Source organism: Triturus cristatus, chromosome 5_1, assembly GCF_964204655.1.
Source record: "Triturus cristatus chromosome 5_1, aTriCri1.1, whole genome shotgun sequence".
NCBI lineage: Eukaryota > Metazoa > Chordata > Amphibia > Caudata > Salamandridae > Triturus > Triturus cristatus.
Window position 1 is genome coordinate 295819954 of NC_140587.1, and position 23987 is coordinate 295843940.

Genomic DNA, 23987 nt, shown 5'->3' on the forward strand with positions numbered 1-23987 from the left:
CCAGATTCAGCCACTCAGAAAGGAAGTTCAGAACATCTTTCAGTTCGTATCCCACGGTATCCACCTCCCGCTGAAGGCACCAACCCACCCATCATTTCTATGCAGAAGAATATAGTTTACAGGTGGAAGGAGCCCAGGCTTGATGTTTAAACTCCCCAGCTGCCGCTGAAAGTCCTGCAATCTGGTTATGACTCCTGATATCTTCCAGACCATGAGAGTCAACTGGTCTTGAATAATCAGAGGATGTGGTGAACCCACTGGGTCCAGGAGTAGCTGAGGAAAAACCGGAAGGAGAATGGGAAGAGCCACAGATAATTTCAAAAGAGTCAGAAACCACGATTTTGTCTTCCACAGAGGGGTGACCAAACCCAGAGTCTCCGATTTATGTCGAACCTAGGCGCCACCCTCTGAATCATGGCAAAAGGCTGGAAAGCATAATTTATCTGATCTTGACTAGAGGAAGGCATCCGTTCCCATGGCCATCGGATCCGGTCTCCAGCTGTAGAACCGTGTCAGTTGAGCATTGATATGGGACGCAAACAGGCCCAGCTGACATGGACACTGAGTATACATTATCTGTTGAAAGATGTGAGCATGGAGCTTCCAGTCACTGTAGTCCATCAGGAATTTGGAATTCCAATCCGCTACTAGATTGTCTTTTGCACAGAAGGAATTCTGCCAGAACCGTAATCTAATGGGAAAGGCAGAAGTGCGCGAAGTCGGCCAATGTTGGCCAGCAGGTGCAATCTTGTACCCACCAAGCAGTTGATGTATCAAACTGCCAAGACATTGTCCATCAGCAAGAAAACGAGAGAGAGATTGATTTTATGGCAAAAGCCAGAAGCTGCAGGCAATTGATATGAAGTCGTAATTCTTCAGCTGACCAACGACCGCTGGTAGAAAAGTCTCTATCGTGTGCCCCAATGACTGGCGTCTGATTCACTGACTACATCTGGGGATTCTCCGAAAAGGGCCTTGCTTTTCCATGCCTTCACATCGAGGAGCCACCACTAACGTTCTTCCTAGACTTTGGCCGACAATGGAATCAGATGGTTGTAACCGAAACCCTGTTGCAAGTAATGAGTCTTCAGGCGCTGAAGAGCCCTGTAGTGCAATGGGCCCGGGAAAATCGCTTGAATCGAATACGGTAGCAACCTCACAATTGGGGCCAGGAATCTAAAAGACACCATCCATTTTCACAGAGTCGATCTCAACTGCCTCTTGATGGACTTCACTTTCCAGAGAGGAAGAAGCAACTGCACTGTGAGAAAGTGCATCTGAAAACCCAGGCATTCCACTTGCTGGGATGAAATAATCATGGACCTTTGGGTATTTATCACAAATCCCAGATCCTGGAGAAGGGACATTGTGCAAGACAAGTGAGTTAAATGAAGGGAGTGATCTTGAGCCAAGAAGAGCATGTCATTCAGATAGACGATCATGCGAACCACCATCTCTTAAACGGACAACCACTAGTTTCAAAAGTTTGGTGAACACCCAGGGAGCCAAGGATAGACCAAACAGGAGAGATTGATACTCGTATCATTGGCCTTTCCAGCGGAACTGCAGGTACCGGCGATGAGAGAGGTAAATGTAGACTGATAGATAGGCATCTTTGAGATCTAGAAGAACCATCCAATCTCGTTCCTGAAGAAGATCCCTTAGTAGATGGATGCCCTCCATCTTGAAATAACGGTAAATCACAAAAGGTTTGACATTTCTGAGATTCAGAACTAATCTTTGACCCCCACCTTTCTTTTGTACCAGGAACACATTGCTGCAGAAACCCCTGGGGTAAGGGGATGTCAACGCAATTGCCTGTTTTGATGAAAGTTCCAGAAGTTTGGAGTCTATAAAAGACTTGTCTTGTTGGGAAAAAGGGAGATGGAGAGTCTTGATAGGGAGTTTGAGACTGTTCCAATTGATAACCTTGAACAGTATTCAGAACCTAAGAATTGAAGTGATCTTTGCCCAATTGTGCATAAAGTACTTCAGTCTCCCCCCAGCTCGGAAGGGGTTATGGGAGCCATTACCTGCAGATTGATTGTGGAGTTACAGAATCCTCTGTTGACTCCTCAATTAAGACTGCCCCGGAATCCTCTGGATCTTGTAGGGTAAAATCCCGCTTGGGCCGTATCTTGGGCGTAACCTCTACGCCTGGGGTTGAACCCACGAGGAGGACCTTGGGGGTTGAAGCGGCCATTCAAGCGTCCTCTGCCATGACCGGCCCTGTCAGAAAGGGTGTTGAAAACTCGTTTTAGTGAAGTTTGGGATTTGTCAAGAGAGATGAATGTATTGACGAATTTGGCTACATCCTTAACAAATCGGTCACTAAAGAATTGGGCTTCTGCCAGGGAGCCCGGTTCTACACTAGCCAGTTCCACCAATTGCAGGTCAATTTGAAGAAGCATGGACTTCCGGTGCTCTGAGGCCAGCGCACAATTAGCGTTGCCCAAGAGGCCATTTGCCCTTTGAATCCAACCAGTAAGCCACTCCGGATTAACAGGAACCCCTGTCTCTTGGGCTTGGAAGGACAATTCTAAGATCTTGGGCAAGGGGCCAGAAACGTCAAGGAGTTTATCTTGGCATGCACAAAGTGCTCTATCAATGTCCTTTTTTGGGTCTTTGTACTTCTTAAGGAAGGTCTGCATGGATCCATCAATATCACGAGTGAGGGCAGTTTTGTGAGGCAAATGTGGGTCGAAGGTGAAGGGGGATGCAATGGAAGGAGCTATGGAGCGCTTGTGCTTTTTAGAGCGTTTGTGAGCCTGGGATCCCTTAGAGAAAGAGGTATCTGTGTTAGTGGCTGGGGCAAAGGCTGAGGGGAAAGAGGGAGGAGAGGGAAGGGGAGTGGAAGGGAGCCTGCACTGTAAGCATGATCAGGCAAAGTCCCTTCAGTCACTTTAGCAATCACCTTGACGGAGTAGAAGGGAAGAATGGGAGGTGGATCCCGGGGGGGGAGGGGTGGAGTGGACGAGCATCCTGCAAGCTTATATAAGCATTGAGAAATGGGTAGAAGTGCTGAGCTGAGAGTCTTACCAGGAGATCTCTGGACCAATTCATCAATAATGGCCTCCATGCCATCATCATAACCATAATCTTCGTCCTCGTCCAGGCCATAGGCTGCTAGACCTTGGTCAAAGGTCTCATAGTCAGACATATTCACAAAAGGGTAGGGAACACCTCACTCAAAGTCCCCAGAGGGAAGCAAATGCCAACCAAAGTATAAATATATATCAAGGAAGGAATGGAAGACCAAAAAGCTAAATTGTTACTGTCCTGCTCAGCCCAGAGTCAGTACGTCAATGGGAGAAATAAGCTGTCTGCATGCCTCTAAAAAGAAGTTACCAATATGTGAATAGCAGTACTTATACAGGCAATAGAAGTCCCTGAGTGACCTGAAAGTAGTCTTTTTTTAAATGCCCTGGTAACTGAAGGACTGCGGAGATCCCCTGCTTTTGCAGCCCGGGGAGAAGCGGCTTCGGCGATGTCTTTTGGAAGCTGCCAAGCATGAAAGAGAGATGCTCTGGCAGGCTTCCATAGAGGGGCATGTGTGTAGCCCAATTGGGCTGCACACATGACCTCATTGGCAGGAGGTGCTGCCACCTGATGTGCGGCTGCGCACAACGTGCTCTACGGAAAAAGGCAAAAACGGGGTAGAGTGGCAAATAAAAGCTCCATAGGGGGAAAAAACAAAGAAATTAAATAATTCAAATAAACAACCTTAAGGCGCAACATGCGCCGATAAGGAAAAAGAAGAAGTGACAGAGGAGCGGTCCTGTGAATCAAGCAGGCGCAGAGCGCTGACCAAACATGAAACGAAGAGATTACACAAGCAGATAACAAGCGGCGAAGCTGCAGGCATACGTGAATAGATAGCACAGATTGCACAGCATTAACTTGAAGCCTGTAAAGCAACAAAATAGAGAGGCACTTATCTTGACTGCGGAGCAGCAAAGAAAGAGGCAGGAAGATTGTGCCTCACTATTTTGTACTGGTTATCGACAGACTATTGGTGGGTTTTGAAAGGCGTGGTTCAAAGCCTCATGGGACATGTAGTATTATGAAATGTTTACAGTTTTTTCATTGTCTGGTGCATTTTTGGCAGTAAAGATTGAGAAGCATAATCGGAGCCTCCGGTCCCGCCAAATAATTAATATACAGTAGCTTGGTATTGGTGCTTAATAATTCTGTGATGGTATGTGTAGATCACATTGTTCAAACACGAACAAACAATATAAGCACTGGTAAACAATGTTATAATTTAGTACAGAACTTCAATACATTACTATCCAGAGGGATAATAAACTGGTAGTGCTAACTAATCTGAACTTGTAGAAGGTAGCTTTAATTTAAGTATGGTTTTATCTGTAGGTCCATTCGTTTGATGGGACCAAGGAAGAGGCAGCGGCTGTCATAGATCTGGATCTTTACATTGGCATAAATGGTTGGTAAGTTACAGTTTGTTAAACAATACTGATGTAATATAACATGGCTCCTCCATTTGGAAAAAGTATTGTGCAATGTCATAATGTTGTAGTCTGACTAATTGAATTATGTGCAGTACCAAATGAGAGGGGCCATTTAAGCCGGTCCTAGGTTTCTCCCTAGGTTTCTCTCTACTAGAGCTTCAGTTGGTTGAGTACAATAGAGCAACGGACCATGCATGTAAAATATTTTTATGAGTTTATAACAAGTGAAGTTCAATACAAGACACATTCTATTGGCTTGATTTCACTACACCAGACAAATGCTAAGATGCACATATTGAATGCTTATTATAACCTGCTTATTTATCTATTTATTTATTTATATAAAGTTTTATATAGCGCGAACAAGATCCCAAGGGATATCAGAGCGCTTAACAATCACATTAGAACTGGAAGGCTAATAACGTAACAGTCACAAGTAAAATACACAAAAGAATCATAAAGTGCACGAGACTTCACATGGAAGAAATGTTAAGCACAGTACAGTGTAACGACAATGAAGAAAGAACAATGTCAACGGGCCCAGGGGTTAGCCCAATTACTTAAGGAGTTTATTCAACAGGAATCTTTTGACTTCCAGCTTGAACACCGTTGTTCTGGTGATTCTGCGTATTTCTGGAGGAAGAGAGTTCCATATCTTAGGAGCCGCACCAGAGAAGGCTCTGTTAGAGGTTCTTTTTTTGTTAAGGATAGGTGGTTTCAAGAGTAAAGTAGTAGCGCTTCTAGAGTCTCTTACACCACAAGATAGTTCAAGTTTTTGCGCCAGATACCTGGGCGTCTTGAAGTGGATAGCATTGTGTGTCATCGTGGCAATTTTTAGCTGGATTCGTGCTTCATAGGGGAGCCAATTTAGAGATTTTAAGACTGGCGAAATGCGCTCATTGCGTTTGGTGCCTGTAACCAATCTCGCAGCAGCATTCAGTGAGGCCCTTAGCGGAGCCAAAGTGTATTTGGGCAGGCCACAAAGGGTAGCATTGCCGTAATCTAGCCTCGGTAGAACAAGCGCTTGAACCACCTGTTTGAACTCCTTAAGTGGAAGGAAAGGTTTGATGTTTCTTAGTGTCCTTATCAAGTGGTTTGCTCCTTTACATGTGTTACTGATATGATTTTTCATACTCAGGTTCTTGTCTAAGGTGACTCCTAGAGATTTGGCAGAGTTTACGATGAGCGGAGTGCAGTTGAACGCAGTGAGGTGACTCATCCAGAGGTCAAGTTTGGGGGTGTAATTCAGAGGGGAGACGAGCAAGAATTCTGTTTTTGAGGTGTTGAGCAGGAGATGGTTCACAGTTAGCCAATTTTGAGTAAACGTTAGGATGGAGTTAAGTGATATTAGGTTTTCAGGGGATGAGATTTTCAAGTAGAGTTGTGTGTCATCGGCATACATGTGGAAATTAATATCCATGGAGTTCAGTGCATTAGCTAATGGTTCCAAGAAAAGGTTGAAGAGGATAGTGGATAAAGCGGATCCTTGGGGGACCCCATGAGAACAGGCGAGGGCTTGGAGAGAGAGTGATTTGCCTTGACTCTTTGCGTTCTGTGATGGAGGAAGGACGAGAACCACTGTAACACCTGATCACCAAAACCCATCCTGTTTTGCAGGATGGTTAAGAGGTTGTCATGGTTGACCGTGTCGAAGGCAGAGGAGAGGTCAAGGAGGATCAGGAGGCAGGATTCATTTTGAGAATCTTTAGAATGTCATCAATCACAAGAATGAGTGCCGATTCAGTGCTATGCCCCTTCCGAAAGCCAGATTGATGTTGGTCCAAGAGCTGGTAGTTCTCAATGTGAGCACAGAGTTGGAATTGAACGCATTTTTCAAGGAGTTTCGCAAGGGTGGGTATGTTGGAGATAGGTTGGAAATTGTTGAGGTCTGTCCTATCCGCGTTAGGTTTTTTTAGTATGGGGGATACTTGGGCGGCTTTTAAGCACTCAGGGATTGTGCCTTGTGACAGAGACGCGTTTACAATCCTTGTCCAGGTGGGGATGAGTGCGTTCTTGATTTCCTTTGGAGGGGGGTAACGGGTCACTGAAGTGATTGGAAGGGTTGATATTCAGGAGAATCTTTTTGATGTCTTGTTCACTGAGCGGGGTAAAGGTGTCCCAGGCCGCATTGTTCTTAAAGATCAGGGGGGTAGAGTTGAGCTTTTCAAAGAGGACAGGTGAAGAGGCTGCCCTGGCGGAAAGGAGACCAGTATTCTTAGCAGCGAGGTCGGATGATATGAGTTTAGATTTCTCAATGAAGAAAGAGGCGAGATCGTCACATGAGGGTAGACTGCTTCCAGGTTCCGATAGGTTAGGACCTACAATTGATTGTTGTTTGACCAATTCGAAAAGTTTCTTAGGGCGGTTTGCCGCTTGATCTAATTGGTGTCTGAAATAGTTAGACTTGGCGTTCCTAATTTGTTTGTAGTAAACTCTGAGATGAAAGTGCACTTTGAACAAAAGATGGGACACAAAATAGAATGATTCTTAATAGACTTATGGTGGGATATGTAAAGGAAGAAAAGCAGCGTTATTCAATAAAGAGAAGATTATTCTCTCTACCAGAACGATGGGTGTGGGTTGGTGTATGTCTGTTTGTCTCCATCCTCGATGCTAATTTAGCTGCAGTATTGCAAGACCAGTAGTCTCTCAGGACCATCCTGCTTCTTTCTACTACCCTACAAAATCAGACAAAACGTTTTCTGATCTCTTTTCCTGTCCCTCTTGCCTGTGCTCTCTTCCCCTCAGTCTTTCTCCATCTTTCGCTCCCTCCCTTCAATCTCATATTAATATTGAGATTGTTATGTGTTAGTCACCCTTTTAGATTTTTTTACTTGAAAAGCTTGTAACCTACCTTGCACTGGGAAGCCATATGCAGGAAAAAGTGCTCTGTCGTGTTTGTGTTTGGCTAAAGTCACCTTTAAAGTAGCATTGCCAAGCTTTGGTTTATAACCAGCCAACAATTGAAAATAAAAAGTGGCAGATTTTTGTGAACCTCTGCTTATTCTCACATTCTGCTTGTGTCTTGATTCAGGGATGGAAAACAGTTCATAGGAAGTGGCAGAGTTGGTGCAAAGGATCTGTGCAAATCATTGCAAGAAATGTTTATTTTGGACGCCAATTACTGTGAATAGTTATTGATATTTTTTAGCTTTAAAATTTTATCACTCGTTGTTGCATATTAAACAATTAGATAAGGCATTTCCCTCTTCTCATTGTCAACAGTGCAGCTTCATAATGTACATATAAAGTATATTTATTTATATGTATTTCTCCTGCAAGACTCTTACCAATGTATTACATTAATCTCCTAGCTCATTGAAAACAGAGGCCAATTTGGAAGTGCTAAAAACCATTCCCAGTGAACGATTAATGATCGAGACTGGTAAGCTGAAATTTTAAATAAGTTTACGTGTGCTTCAGAGTAATTTTCTACATTTGAAGAAATAAAGAATATTTAAAAAGCCTTAACTCCAATTTCCATTTAACTATGTAAAGTACTTTGTAAATTCCCGAATCAGTAGCTTGTCACAGGTCTTTGGTTTCATGACAGGAGTCCGGCTTGTTTTATCTTTTTGATACATTGACTGAGGAGATAGCTGTTTGAGGGCACTGTAAAAGCTAGCACCAGCATGACTATTTAACAAGGTGGAAACATGTACCCTACGTGTGAAGTAGGATTGCTCTAAACATGCTGAATATTTACTGGTCTTGTCCTGCAATCATTATCTGATTGTTATGCTCTGATGGATCAGAGCTGTAATTGCAGGACAATGTTAAGAAAAAAATCACCTAGTCAAATATAATTTGAAAATCCTCTACATATGCTTGTGAAAAACAAATTGGGGTGTCATGTGTGATCACTTCCCTGAATTGTGGCTGTTTGCATGGAAGGTATGCCGTCATGATCTGTAACTGTTAGTGAGGTTGGGCTGAGCAGAACTGTGGACTAAGCTGAAAACGCCTGAGGCCTTGGTGGGGCATCCACGATATTGCCTGCTGCTGTATCGTATGAACTGCCAAGTCGAGCTTAATGAAGAAGACTTCACTATGTCATGTCCTCTACTCTATTTTGTATGTAGCATTCGTTACAATGGTGGCGAGCAAAGTTTTGGAGCAAAATGGACTTACTGAAAGCACTGCTGTATAGATAGCTACAGAAGGAAGGACGCTTCCCTCGTGCCTTTTTACACCTAAGGTCCTTTTGGAAATATGGGTGGAAGAGAGGACCTGCAGTATGTTTGTAAGGAATGTTTTGTTCTTGACATTCCTTGTTGTTGTTCATTGGGCAGGGATTGTTATGGTTTGATGTGTGGGTCAATTGGATAGAAAGGCCTGTCAACAGTTCACTCCAGGGACCAGCTAAGGATACACACTTCAAATAAGTCCATACAAAAAAGGGATCTAACGCTCGTAAGCCTACCTAGTTAAAAGCTTTAGAAATAGCAGGTGGTGTAGAATTAACAACAAAGTGTGTTAAAATTATGCAAGGAAAAGAAAGCAGAATATGCAAGAGCTATGAATATACTAGGTGAAGCAGAGGTAGAGAGAGTGGATATTATAAAGGCCAGAGATTCTGGAAAGAAAAACATTACGGGATCATACAAACTGGCCATAAAAAATCAAAACAAGGCAGCAACAAATGTTTATGCCTGAGATGTGGAATTTCTACCCATTGGGTGGATGATACAGATTGTCCTGCAAGAGGTGTAACGTGCATAAAATGTAAAACGATCGCACACTATGCATGGATGTGTAAAAGATATAATAAACAAGTGAAATAAAATAGATACTTGAGACTAGTTCAGAAATCTATCAAGATGAGTCGAATGTACTAGCTGTTGGTGAGGAATCTGGCATATTGGGTGATGAAGACAATTTAAGAGAAAGAAAGTAAAATATCTGAAATTCATGGCCAAAATAAATAATGTAATTCGTTTTAGTGAATGAATGGTGTGCCTGGTAATTTCACACAGTGATTGTGAAAGATGATTGAATTTGGAGAGTAAAAATACAAAGAGGGCTCTAATTAAACTGAAATATTATGGAGATGAAAGAATAAAAATGACAGGTTAATTTATTGCACAATTTACTTTTAAAGAGAAGACGGAATAATACAAGATACAATCCAGACAGCATTGAAAATGCAACTAAGACCTGGTACACAAGAACGAAATATGCTAGTTGAGCTGAAATCCGAGAGAGAATGTTGAATGGGAACATTTCCTAAAGTGCTCAATGAAGAGTTAGGAAAGTTGCAAGAAGTTAAACATAACATGGTTTTAAAAATGGGTTTGCAACCTAACATTCATAAAGTAAGAAGCATACCTTTGGCCATTAAAGAGAAAGTGAGACAATAATGCAAAAGATGTGTGATGGGGGAGTGATTGAGAGTACAGAGGCTTCTGAAAGGCTGGCCCAATTGTGGTGGGGTAAAAACAGTATTCTTCAGTACGAGAGTCTGAGTCCACGTATGTGATTTGAACAATTCCATCTGGGTTGACAGACAACCTTTACCAAATATAAAGAAGATGATTTCAATTATCAGAAAGTTTAAATGGTATTTTACAATTGATTTACCTACAGCGTAAAATCAGATTGAACGGCACCAGTTATCTTGCAATTTAACGTCAATTAGAGACGCCATTTAGGGCCTTAGGGGCTAGCGTCTGCAAGTGCTGTGTTCCAAAGACTGATGCAAAATTTATTCAGTGATATACAGGGTGTTTCTTGTTTTCAAGATGGCATTTTGATTTATGCAGAAAGGGAGGACGATCATGACTCCAGGTTAGAGTACCTGAGATTTTACAAGAAGGATTCTGTTACTTACCCTGTAAGCATCTGTTCTTGGCATGTAGTGCCGTAGATCCACATGCTCCACATAAGTCCGCCATCTAGTGTTGGGCTTGGATGATTACAAGTTGATTTTGTTCCAAGTAGTTTTTTTCAAGTAACGAAGCTGAGTGACTCCTCCTTTTGGTAATACTGCGCATAGTCCACAACGTCATCTTCCGATTATTTTGCTGTGGGTAGGTGAGAATGTAAGAATGCTGTATATGTAAGCATTGTGATGTACAGGCGTTAGTATGAAGTGAAGTGTATGAACTACAACCCCCCCTCCCCCGCCCTCCCCCCCCCCCCCCCCGCACAAGATTTCTGAGGAGGAGGTTTGGCGCATGTGGATCTACTGCACTACATGCCAAGAACAGATGCTTACATGGTAAGTAACATAAATTGTTCGAGGCATGTGTGCTGTAGATACACATGCTTTGCATAGACTGTAAAGCAGTCCCTTTCCCTAGGCAGTGGTTAACCTGTGGGGGTCGCAGTTGTTTGAAAAAGAGTCTTAAGCTCTGCCTGACAAACACTGGCTTGTTGTCGGGCCAATACATCCACAAAATAATGTTTTAGGAAGGTGTGTAAAGTAGACCATGTTGCTGCTTTGCAAATACCAGTAATAGGAATGTTCCCAAAGAAAGCCATAGAAGCTCCAATTTGTTTAGCGGAGTGGGATTTTGGTGGAATTGGTAAAATTCGTTTAGCTTTTGCATAGCATTTTGGTTACATTTAACTATCCATCTTGAAATGCCTGATTTTCCCATATGGGGAGGTGCAAAAGCAACAAACAATTGTTTAGTTTTTCTAAATGATTTAGTCCTGGCGATGTAATACATCAATGCCCTTTTGGCATTTAAAGTGTGTAATGCCCTTTCTGCAACTGTGTCCGGTTGCAGAGGAAAAACTGGTAAGTCAATGGATTGATTATCATGGAATTTGGGAACTACTTTTGGTAGGAATTTAGTGTTGGTTCTAAGCACTACCCTATCCTATGTAGTTAAAAGAAAGTCTCTTCTAGAGTTAATGCCTGAATTTTACTAACTCTTCTAAGAGAAGTAATAGCGATTAAAAAGGCAAGTTTCCATGAAAGTTACTGCAATTGACAAGAGTGTAATGGTTCAAAAGGAGGACCCTTTAATCTTGTTAGGACAATAATCTGAAAGAAATAGCTAGTTATAGATTCCTTACCTTAGAATTACCCCCAGGCGTCAGACTGGATCCGTAAAGTTTTTTGTCAGCAGTACCTCTGTGCGTCGGAAAGTGGCGTCGGTCGGCTCCCCTTTCGTTGTTGGTGTCGTGGTCGCCGTGATGATGTCGCGGTAGCTACTTAGACGCCGCCCTAGCGCTCTGACGTCAGTTCTTTCTTTTTCCGCTCCAGCCAGTGCAGATCTGGAGAGAGCGGTACCTCCAGTCATTTTTTGACTGAACTTTTTGAGCGACTTTTGTCGACGTCTTTTTGAGTCCTATCGACTCCTGGTGTACGTAGGGATGCCTGACTTCAAGGCTTGCGGTTCCTGCACCCAACTGATGTCGGTGACTGATCCGCAACGCGTGTGCCTCTTTTGCCTGGAGCGTGACCACAACCCCAAGTCGTGCTCTGCGCCATTCGAGGTACCGGTCGCGAGGAAGGTCGAGGGACCAGTCGCTGAGCCATCACCACTCATCATCCAAGTCTTCGCAATCGGGATCAGGTAAGTCGAAGCACAAGAAAAAGCCGAAAAAGCATCGTCGCTCTTCGACTTCTCCCCGTCGGTCGGCTGACGTGACGAGGGATGCGGGCGGTGCCTCTCCCGTGCCTCCGCGTGCGGAGCCCAAAGAGTCGACTCTGAGTTTCCTTCGCTTCCAGGGACCCGGAGCGACTTCTGCCCAGCTTCGTCAGTTTTACGAGGTGATGCATGCCATCTTTAGGCTGCCTGACTCCGCCGGTGCGCCTTCGGGCCCAACGGACTCGGTTGGAGGTCCTAGGCCTTCCCTGCCAACGGCTTCGGTCCAGGTGCCGCAGGGCCCCCATGGATCCAGGCCTGGATCCGGATCAGCGCCGGTTGACCTTACTACGCCTTTCCTGGCACCTATTCTTCCGGTACCGCAACCGCACACAACGCCGGTTGTGTCCCCAGCTGGCGTCGACCCCGGCCTCCATCCTGATGTGGACACGGAGCCAGACCGGCGTCAACCGACGCCGGATCCGGCGCAGAGTGGTGTCTTTGTGCCCATGTTCACTCCTGGGGTCCCTTTCAGGCCAGATTGGCACCCAGAGGGCGAGGAGGAGGACTGGGAGGCGTCAGATGACCCTCTGACTATGACTAACCAGTTGGATTATGATCTGGACTGGAGGGAGGACCTGGGGGATGCCAGTGGTCTCGATACCTCTCCAGACCGTGGCATGTTGTCTCCTCCTACCGTGGCTACAGAGGAGAGAGCTTCCTATGCAGTGGGGTTGCATAGGGCATAGGGCGGCCAAGGCTCTCCATCTCGAGCTGCCTACGGTGGCAGTGAGGACTAACCTTCTGACAGAGGTGCTTCAACCGGCGGCGAGCTCATCGGAGCTCCTGCTTCCGTTTAATGAAGCCCTTACCGACATCCTTTTGGGCACCTGGTCCAGGCCCAACACGGGGGCTCCCATGGCCAGGATGATTGCCCGAAGCCACCGCCCGGCCCCGGGCGACCCCACTTTCCTCTCCCAACACCCTACCCCGGAGAGCTTGGTGGTCCAGGCCTCTACTTCCAAGAGCGCATTCCCTAGATAGGGAATCCAAGAAGATGTATCATCTTGAAAAGAAGATTTATTTTTTCTGCCAGCTTGGGACTGCGGTCGGTAAACGCTGCATGTCTATTGGGCCGTTATTCCCACTCTGTGTGGGACGTAGTTGCGCAAGTGCTGCCTCAGTGTCCGGAGGAGGCCTGGGCCATACTCTCCCAGGCTGTTGCTTCAGGGAGAGACGCGGCGCAGTTTACCATCGGCTGCAGGCTGGATACCGCCAACTCTCTAGGCAGGATGATTTCCACGTCGGAAGCCCTTCGTTGCTACGCCTGGATGATATCGACTAGCTTTTCTGGGGATGTCCAGAACACTCTTATGGACATGCCTTTTGATGGCCGTTGCCTTTTTGGCGACAAAGCAGACCACACTCTAGAGCGTTTCAAGGACTCACAGGCTGCGGCCAAGTCCTTGGGCCTCGCCACCCGCCCTGCACCATATGGTTTTCGCCCTTTTCGTGGCTACAGAAGGGGTGCCCCACTACGTCCCGCCTAGAGCCACAGGCCGGCGCAAGCTGCACAATCTTCGTGTGGCCGGGGACGTGGGAACCACCGCTGTGGTTCTGGGGGCCAGCGAGCGGCCAGTCCACCAACCCCCCACCTCTGCTTCAGCCTCCAAACTTTCCTAGTCCGACCTTTCAGGTCCATCAATCATCAGTGGACAGCAGGATCAGCCATCACCTCCCCCACTGGCACATCATCATGTCGGACAGGTGGGTTTTGTAGATAGTCGGAAGGGGCTACTCTCTCCCCTTCGAGGCTACCCCTCCGCCCATGCCACCTCAGTACCATCGCATGTCGGAGGATCAACTGGGCCTTCTCCAACAGGAAGTTACGGCTCTCTTGGCTATGGTAGCCATTGAGCGCGTTGCTGTCCCAGAAGTAGGTCGTGGTGGCTATTCCCACTACTTCTGGTACCCAAGAATGACAAGGGCCTACGTCCTCTCTTGGACCTCAGGAGCGTCAATTGCTTCCTCCGCAAGTTCAAAATGTTGATGCTAGCTCAGGTCCTGCCTGCCCTTGACCCTGGAGACTGGATGGTAGCATTGGACTTGCAGGATGCCTATTTTTACATCCCCGTCCTGCCAGCCCACCGGCGCTACTTGTGGTTCATGTTAGGCCACAAGCATTTTCAGTTTACCGTGCTCCCCTTCAGCCTTACCAGCGACCTCCGGTGTTCACAAAAGTGATGGCGGTGGTTGCAGCTCATCTGCGCAGTTCAGGGGTCCCAGACTTCCCCTATCTCGAGGACTGGTTGTCAAAGGCGGGTTCGCCCCAGACAGTCGTCTCCCACCTCCATTCTACGGCCGACCTCCTGCATTCGCTGGGGTTCTCCATCAACGTGCGGAATTCACACCGAATTCCCTCTCAGAAGCTCCTCTTTATCTGAGTGGTTCTGGACACGACGCAGTTTTGGGTCTATCCCCCCGAGCAGCGAGTCCAGGATATTTGGCTATGATTCCTATCTTTTAACCCTTATCCCGCGTTACGGTCACGATGACCCTCCGGCTGCTGGATCTGATGGCCTCTTGCTTACTGCTGGTGGATCATGCCAGGTGGCGTATGCGGGCTCTGCAGTGCGACCTGAAGTTCCAGTGGGCGCAACATCAGGGGAATCTGTCCAATTGCGTCCAGATCTCAGAGGGCACTGAACACCAACTGCAGTGGTGGTTCACAGACCAGCATTGGGTCAACGGCAGATCCCTCTCCCTTCCCCAACCAGAGTTCACAGTGGTGACCGATGCATCACTGCTGGGATGGGGCGGCCACATGGAGGAGGCGGAGATCAGAGGCCTCTGGTCTCAGGCGGAGTCCGGGCTCCACATCAACCTTCTAGAGCTGCGGGCGATCCGTCTTGCGGTGAAAGCATTCCTTCCCTCTCTCCAGGGAAGAGTAGTGCAGGTGTTCACAGACAACACCACTGTCATGGGGTACTGCAACAAACAAAGTGAGGTGGGATCGTGAACCCTATGTCAAGAGGCCCTCCGCCTCTGGCCATGGCTGGAACATCAGGGCATATCCCTGGTGGTTCAACTCTTGGCAAGTTCTCTGAACGTCAGGGCGGATGAACTCAGCCGCAGGTGCATGATGGATCACGAATAGCATCTTCACTCGGAGGTGGTGCAAGGTCTCTTTCAGCAGTGGGCTGAGCCTTGGTTAGATCTATTCGCCACCGAAGAGAACGCGCATTGTCAGTAATTCTGCGCATTGGAATTTCCAAGGCAGCACTCACTAGGCGACGCTTTTCGTTGCGAATGTGGAGTTAGTCTGTTGTAAGCCTTTCCGCCTATACCACTTCTGCCCAGAGTGCTGAAGAAGATCAAGCACGACCGGGCCAAAGTCATTCTTGTGGCTCCGGATTGGGCACTAAGAGTCTGGTATCCCGAGCTACTCAACAGGGCCATCGATCCTCTGATACGAATGCCTCTTCGGGAGGATCTTCTGTCTCAGCAGCAGGGGACGGTTCTCCACCCGAACCTGTCCAGCCTCCACCTCCTTGTGTGGAGATTGAGTGGCTGCAGTTGACGTCATTTGACTTGCCTCCCAAAGTCTGTGATGTAATCTTGGCAGCCAGGCATCCCTCCACTAAGATGGTATATGCCTGTTGATTAAACAAATTTGTGGCATGGTGCACAGCAAAGGCGGTTGATCCCCTTTCTGCCCCTCTTTCTGAGGTTCTCTTGTTCCTCCTTTCTTTGGCCCAGCAGGGCTCTGCTCTGGGCACTATCAAGGGCTATCTTTCGACCATGTCTGCCTTTCTTAGGCTTCCTGATCAGCCTTCTCTTTTCAAGTCCCCGGTTGTAAATCGTTTCTTGAAAGGCATTACTCATCTCTTTCCTCCTATCCCCTTCTTAATGCCTCAGTGAGACTTGAATCTGGTCTTGACCTATTTCATGTGCGCTCCCTTAGAGCCACCTCACAACTGTCCTCTCAGACTCTTAACTCTTAAAACTGTATTCCTGGTACCCATCACATCTGCCAGAAGAGTGAGTGAGCGCCAGGCTCTTTCATCCAAGCCTCCTTTTCTGTCTGTACATCCTGACAAAGTTGTCCTCAGAACTCGTCCATCCTTTCTTCCCAAGGTGGTCACCTCCTTTCATATTGGGCAAATCATCACTTTGCCCACCTTCTTTCCTCCTCCGCATCCTTCGAAAAAGGAAGAGAGGCTCCACCGTCTGGACCCAAAACATGCGCTTTCCTTTTATCTGGATCGCACCAAACTGCTCCGGGTGTATGACCAGCTCTTTGTTGGCTACGTGGGCGCCAAGAAAGGTCGGGCCGTACACAAGCGTACTATCGCCAGATGGGTCGTTTTTGTGTATCAAAGCCTTCTATTCTCTAGCAAAGAAGGAGCCTCCAGTGGGGCTACGAGCCCAGTCCACCAGGGCGAAGGCAGCCACTACTGCTTTGGGACGAGTAGTCCCTCTAAATGACATCTGTCAGGCAGCTATGTGGGCATCGCTGCACATGTTTATGAGACACTACTGCCTGGACAGCCAAGTCCGGAGAGACGGCTTCTTTGGTATTCTGTTCTCCAGGACTTTCTGGTCTGTACTTGGGTCGCAGACCCTCCTCTGGGGTTGGTATTGCTGGGGTAATGCAAGATTCATTTCTTTGGTATTGGGATTTCTTAGTGTTCAGTGGTTCTTTGTGAGGAGGTCCTGGTTCAGGTGAAGCTTCTCGTGAGGGACTAAAGACAGTTTGAGGAGTGTTGAAAACCATGGTTGTCGAGCCCATGTTGGAGCTATTAATATCATGGTGAGGGGTGTTTGTCTGAGTTTCCTGATCACTAATGGAAGTAGTGGGAGAGGTGGAAAAGCATATGCAAATATCCCTGACCAGTTCATCCATAAAGCATTGCTTTTGGATTGATGGTGTGGGTACTTCGTGTTTTCTTTTGCTGCAAACAGGTCTGTTTCTGCAACCCCCACTTGTGGGGTGAATGTTGCTACCACTGCTAGGCATTTTGTGGATACTCTTAGTGCAGTGGTAATCCCAAACGGAAGAACTTTGAACTGATAATGTTTTCCTTGAAATAGAAATCTGAGGTATTTCATGTGTGCAAGATTAATTGGTATATGGAAATAGGCGTCTTTTCGATCTAAAGCCACCATGAAGTCCCCTTTTCGTAATAATGGAATGATCTCTTGGAGGTTGACCATATGGAAGTGTTCTGATATGATGGAGTCGTAGGGATCCAACTTTTTGGGGATTAGGAAATTTAGTGAATCTACTCCTGTTCCTTGAAATTGCTGTGGGACTGGTTCTTTTGCTCCCTTTTGTAATAGAGTGGTTATCTCCTTTTGCAGAAGGACTTGATGGTGTGCAGATAGCTCATGTCTGCAAGGTGGAATATTTGGAGTTGTTACGAGCTCCAGACAATAACCATGTTGGATAATGTCCAAGACCCAATGGTCTGTTGTGATTGATCGTTGAGAAATTGTTGAAGACGACCACGACAGGTGTTATGTGTTCTGGGTGTATGGTAAGGAAGTCATTGCTTGTTATTGACATTTGAGGAATGGGTATTGTTTCCTCTGCCTCTTCCTTTGAAATTGTTTTTTCTATAAGAACCTCTGTAGAAGGTTCTAGATGTAGAGGTTTGTACCTGATTTTGTATTGTGACCCAGAAGTATCTGTGGTATCTGTTTTGGCGCCTTGTTTGTAATTGGGCCTACGAGAAGAACCACAATAGGTGTTAGTTTGTAGAGCGTCCATTGATTTTGGTACCTCTGTGTCCCTTTTATTTTTTCAAGCGCTGTATCCACTTGGGGTCCGAAAAGATGTTCTTTATTGAACTGGAGAATAAGTATGGCATGCTGTACTTCAGGCTTAAATCCTGACACCCTTAGCCATACCTCTCTGCGTACTAGGATGCTGGTGTTAAAACCCCTAGCCGCTATGTCGGCAGTATGTAGTGTACATTTGATAGAATTGTTAGTAATGAGCTTACCTTCATTCACTATTTCTTGACCCCTTTTTCTACGCTTCTCTGGTAGGTGTTGGAGGAGCCCCTCCATTTACTTCCAGCAGGCCCTGTCATACCTTGCTAACAAAGCCTGGTTATTGGCTATATGATTAGCTGCTTGTGCCCCAACTCTTTTACCAGAGGCATCAATGAGCTTAGACTCCTTTACTGGAGGTGGTGCATCTCCGGTTGTTTGGGAGTTCTTTTCCTTGCGTTTGACAGTACTAAAGAGTCCAGGGTCAGTTGACCTTTAATAACAAGCATTGGCATAGCCAATCGGTCTCGCTTTTGGGACCTTATAAGTATTTAGTTATAAGTTATACGTTATATAAGTGTTTAGTTATCCATCACAATATCCTTGGTGCAACAACATCAACTGTTGCATGACTAAGCACTTATAAGGTCCCAAAGGCGAGACCTATTGGCTATGAAGTCAGGTGTCTCCTCACGGGCCAGGGAAGCCAGAGGCAAAAGTTATAAGAGCAGCAGATGAACTTGCAACAACTAGACTCTGCTTCTTGTTGTCATGGGTAGAAGCACACAAACACTGCGCCGATGCAAGAGCCAGAATGCATTTTTGTATCGGGACACATAGCCTGTGCACCATGGCACTTTGCAGTATGTTATATAATATGCCCCTTCTAGGCATCAGGACAAAAACCAGGGCACTGATTTTACAGTATGGTGCTGCTGACAGACTGTGGATTCAACAAACACCCACAGGCGAAAGAAATATGCTATTAGGTTTTAAGTAAAAACATTTTACTGTTTGAGTGTCTGCCTTCATGACAGGTCATCTCCCAGTTCGATAGTTTTAATTGTCCTGTACATGAGAACCTTGAACCATAACACACACTAGTAACCCTTTTTCCGCAAAAAAATCTCTGTATTGCAGCATTTTTGTAAACAAGACCTTCAGCCCTGAAGTGTGCGATTCCGATGACGTTGGTAGGCAAGGCTGGTCGAATCACTAATGAGAAACCCATTATCCGCAGTAATGCATCCATTATCCTCGACGTAATGAATGGCCTTGAAGAGCCTTCATTCAATGGGGAATTATAATATCCGTGTACTTTATCCACCTCTAGTGTCATAAAGTATTAGAATAAAACACGTCAAGACCTACGAAGCCCTGAATTAATGGAAGCGTGACAAATTGATTGACTTAAGAACCTTGCAAATGTGCGCACGGTGAGCCATGCAAACAGCCAAATGGACTTACGGGCACTCTACAGTGGGCTCAGGGCATCTTATAAATCACTGTGCATTTGGAGAAGCCCTACAGCACAGCGCACCTCCTTCACTAGCTCAGGCCCAACAGAATAGCCCCAACTCTGTCATCAGAGGAAAAGGGGGCGGAATCTATTCTACATGGGGGTTTTGAATTCACCAAATTATTAGTGCATTGAATATCAAGTAACTTAAATGGTATGGTGAGTAAAGAAACTTGAGGCAAACCAACCAGAGTAATATGAGACAACAAATCTGTATTCTCTGGGATGAACTCCACAGCAAATACGCCCCCACCTCCACCAGCTAATTTTTCATTAATCAACACAAATTTCAAGCAGAATTTCTGGATGTACGAAATGTAATCAAGACACTAGCATGTGTGGGTCACTCGGCGACACACATTCTCTGACAGTTTGCAATAATGAAATATAAACAGCTGGAACTCAGTCTGTGTGCTCCATTTCTATAAAAACAAGAACCAAAAACTGGCAAAAATCCATCAGCCTTCGTTTTTGCCTGGAGAAAATGTTGTAGAAATGTGTCCTCTAACCTTGCCAAATTTCAGAGAGGTAGGAAGGAGTACATTTTCTGTTTCTCCTCCGTGTGACAAACAATCACTGATGCATTTTCTATTTGTCCTGCGGTGAGAGAAATATTGCAAGGATTTCGCAAAATAATATATTTGAAAATGTCTGAGTCGAAGGAGATGCGCCTGCCAGGCCATTCACGAATCCACCTGCTAAAGCTTGTGGATGTGCCCTTCTATCTGACACGGGTCACTGGTGAAATAAGATAGACGGGCTGAATAGTCTAAGGGGGCACTTTACACTGAGTTTTTGTCACTTTCCTTAAAGTCACGCTTCTCGTTGATATGATCGCATCAATAATGACAGAGACAGCTTTGCATATTCGAAACTAGTGTTCTTTCTACCTCACGAAACGGTGGCCGCCGAGGCACCATAAACGGTGCATACCAATGAAGGCGTGCAGAAGAAGGATCTTATATTGGAGTCACTCAGTTGTAGGTAACGTACACGTTTGCAAATTTCGCAGCGTAAGCTCCAGATATACTCTATACCCATTGAAAGCAGTCCACAAACCACCGCATCTCGGCAACGGAACCTGCCGGGGGAGAATATCCCCCTCTGCGCCCGGGGGGACAACTCTCCTGGAGGCGAAGAAGGTGCGGTACTCAAGCCCGATGCTGGATGCTGGCGCCAGCAACTCGTAATGTGACTTCAGGCTGACCCTGGAGATCACGAGCTGGCTGCAGGATAGCAGAGCAGAGTGAGCACAAACACAGGCAAGAAACAAAAACCACATGCTAAGAACCCACTACAATTAATGCATTAAGCTGTGCAGTTTTACGGAGTCAGTGAGCGTAGCACTCTTTGCAGTCCGTGCGCCAATGCTTGTGGCAGTGTGTCGTCGTTGCACGCACATACAAAGCAGAGCATGACATGTAAGCATTTCTAGAGTCGGGTCAAACGAGACCCTTCACCTGAAGAAAACAAGCATTGAAAGCGTGCGAATGTAAGCATTTCTAGAGTCGGGTCAAACGCGACCCTCAACCTGAAGAAAACAAGCATTGAAAGCATGCGTCAACACGATCGCGATCGCTCTGAAAGCGAAAGTGATCGTGATGACGCACAGGTTTTCAAAGTGCTGCTGAAGGCTAGCGGTTCGCGCGTGCACGGTCGCGTGAACGCAAGCGCTAGGCCAGCCAGCAGCACTTTGAAATCGCACATACAAAATGTCTCTCCGATCCAGCGCATGCGCTGGGCTCAGCGAGACCTAAGAATGGGGACTGATGGTGCTGCCTTGTATTTTTTGTCAATGCGTGGAGTAATTATCCTTGATTTGACTGGATCTTTAAAAATTGCATCAGAATGTCGTGCCATACCTTTGAGTAGCAGTAAGTATTGTGCCCCTCTCAAAGTTTCAAACAGAAAATGTTCCTCTACTGAGTCTTTATATAGAGGAACGTGATATGGAATGTGGCTGCACATGCTACAAGTTCCCCATAAGCAGAGGCATCATCAGGTGGTGACGGGTCAGTGTCTGCTTGAGACTCAATATCAAAATAATCCCAAGGATCCTGTGGCTGTGTATCATCTGGAATGTCCTGATCATCCTCTACTGTAGGTTGAGGAGATATGTTACCTGCCTCATACAAATGTGGTGAGTGAGGTGGTGGAGGAGGTGTTTGTGATATTGGTGAAGTGGGAATAGGAATGTGCAAAGGACTAGTTGCAGCATCCTTTCAATTCGTCTTTATAGGTAGACCAGGAATGTCCAATGCCTCTTCAAAACTCAACTGCTTCTTAGAATTTTGTTGTTTTGGTGATTGTCTCATTATCTTAGTTCCAGGCTGAATTTGCAGTCTTTTTTATTTCGGATCGAGCTTTTGAAGAAATTGCTCTAGAATTGGCTCTGGTGGAGATTTCGGACCGAAAGTAAAGCATTTTGGTAGTGGAAGCTTTGTTTTCGATGAGGGAATATTCAGTTCCGAAATATGTAATCTTTGTTTCGGTGCCGTGACCGAAAATCGAGGTGTTGCAGCCTCGGATGGAAAGGAGGTGGAGGCTCCTGCTGTAGGCCGAACCTTCGCAGCCGAGCCGTAAGGCGTGGCTTCCGAGTCCTGTTTTCGGTGCACGCCATGGTTTGTATGCAGTGGCGGCATGTGAGCAGGTTTTTCACTGGAAACCGATAGTTTGGGCTTAGGAACAGGTGTAGAAGTATTCACTGTCCGTTGCTTCTGCACTGGTTGAATGATGGTTGAGTCATCCTCTGATTGAGATTCGGATTCATGGATGGAAAGTGATTTCTCCTGTGCAGCTGAAGCTTCTTCCTCCTCTTCCTGTCAACCGCATGTCGTCCGCTTGTTTTCGCTGCATTCCTGTCGTCTCGCACGTCGATACCGATGAGTCTTTTTGGACTGAAAGGACTAGCAGTCCTCACAGGTGTCTTCTCGATGATCGGGCGAGAGGCATAACTTACAAACGGGATGATTCTCCCTGTTAACTTAAGAAATAAACTTGTCACCAAGGACATTTGGGGCATAGCTGAACTGAAAGTAGAATTACTGAGATGTTTTCATAGGCCATATTGTTGCGGGGATTCTGCTCATGCACAGAACTATGCACAGGAAACCAGGACCTCAGTGAATTGTGGTGTACCAAAAAACTCACCTCAGTACCCAGAACCCCTATCCGACTAGCCTCAGTGTCTCATTCGTTCTCCGTATCATCTCGAAGCTACCAATGATTAGACAACCCAGAACAAGCGACTTAGAGTACTCTCAGGAATGGTGGGAATCAGAAACACCTTTTCGTTATTATTGCCATATCAGTCCACAACAAGAGTAATCAGAGACACAGAAAAGTTTAAAATGTTTATTTTTAACTACGTGCTCTAAGGTGCAGTACTTTGGCTAACATAAGCAGACAAATGATTAAAAATAAAACCATCAGCATTGTTACAATACCATAGAAAATGAAGAGAGAAATCATATTAAAAATGATAGTGGAAAACAAGTCCTATAATACTTTGTGAACCACCCTCCCTTGGCTAGTAAACTAGTTTCATAAACTAATAGAAGGTCTCTAGGTTTGAATGGGGAACCCCATAGCTCAAAGATCAGCTTAGGTGAATCACATCACAGGATCAGCTCTGCTCTCTGTGTCTGGATCATGCATGTAAAATGCAATATTAAAGGCACCCAAGTTTCAGATATTTGCAGCTGTGTGCTTGTTGTGCCTAGAGCGTAGGCCGTTCAACCTGAATTCAACAGCATACATTGTTATTTGACCTTGACGGCTTTTGCATACAGTGTTCAGACTAAGGTCGCGGTGCACGTCTAGGGATGTGAACAACAGACCGTTCTCATGTGAAGCAAGCAGTTTTACTTGTAATAACAGCTACCTGTAGTGTTGTGTGCAAAAGCAGCAAAGACTCAAAATGGTGTTTAACTTCTAAAGCCCTTATGCTAACATAGCAATGTGTGCACATAAAACCCTGTCTCCACTACACCCTCCCTTGATCGGATCACAAACAGAGTAGGGAAGCAATGTAGGAAAGCAGAGTTCAAGTTCGAGTGAGACAGAAGCAAGTTCATATATTGCCAAGCCGTATAATTGGTAGTGAAAGTCGAAAGTTCGAAAAATTTGTGGTAAAAAATTAAAACATCTCTCAGGGGCGGTATACAGCCCAATGTGGAGTAAAAAAGAAAAATGAAAAAATCCGGATTAGGACGTGCGGAAGATGGACAACTGCCAATTTAATCCATCAATGTGTAGGCACAATATGGTGCAACTGCCTCCAAGAGGAAGTCATTGTAATGTTCAGTAAATGAGTCAGCCATCCAGTTAAGTAAAGTAAATGAACATACATGTTCTTCGATAACCGGAGCCTCTAGCACCATCAGAGGACAACTTGCATGTTCTTCAAGATAACTTCGCGCCAGGAAGTCATATGCTGCCGCATATATATCCCAATTCCCTAGGACTCCGTGCGCTGCTCCACAGGCCATAATCCCGATACCAGAACAGTCCAACTCATGAGCCACTAAGGGACTCATTAGTCAATCATAATCCGGGGCAGGAAACGCCGTGTTCGACAGGCACAAATCCAGAGCCCATTCGAATGGACAATCTAGGCAATGGAAAACAGGTTGCATGCAAGTAAAGTATGAGAACTGGAAGGATAATCCATAGGCT

General features: G+C 45.8%; 1 protein-coding gene and 1 long non-coding RNA gene across 2 annotated transcripts in view; one reads left to right on the forward strand and one right to left on the reverse strand.

Moving 5' to 3' along the window:
• Positions 1-23987, forward strand: part of TATDN1 (TatD DNase domain containing 1) — a 195367-nt gene that overhangs the window by 127827 nt on the left and 43553 nt on the right. The window contains exons 9-10 of the mRNA XM_085604980.1: positions 4375-4451; positions 7787-7857. Coding sequence (XP_085461106.1) covers positions 4375-4451; positions 7787-7857 — 148 coding nt within the window. The remainder of the gene's footprint in view (positions 1-4374; positions 4452-7786; positions 7858-23987) is intronic.
• Positions 1-23987, reverse strand: part of LOC146830811 (uncharacterized) — a 90386-nt gene that overhangs the window by 41814 nt on the left and 24585 nt on the right. The window lies entirely within an intron of this gene.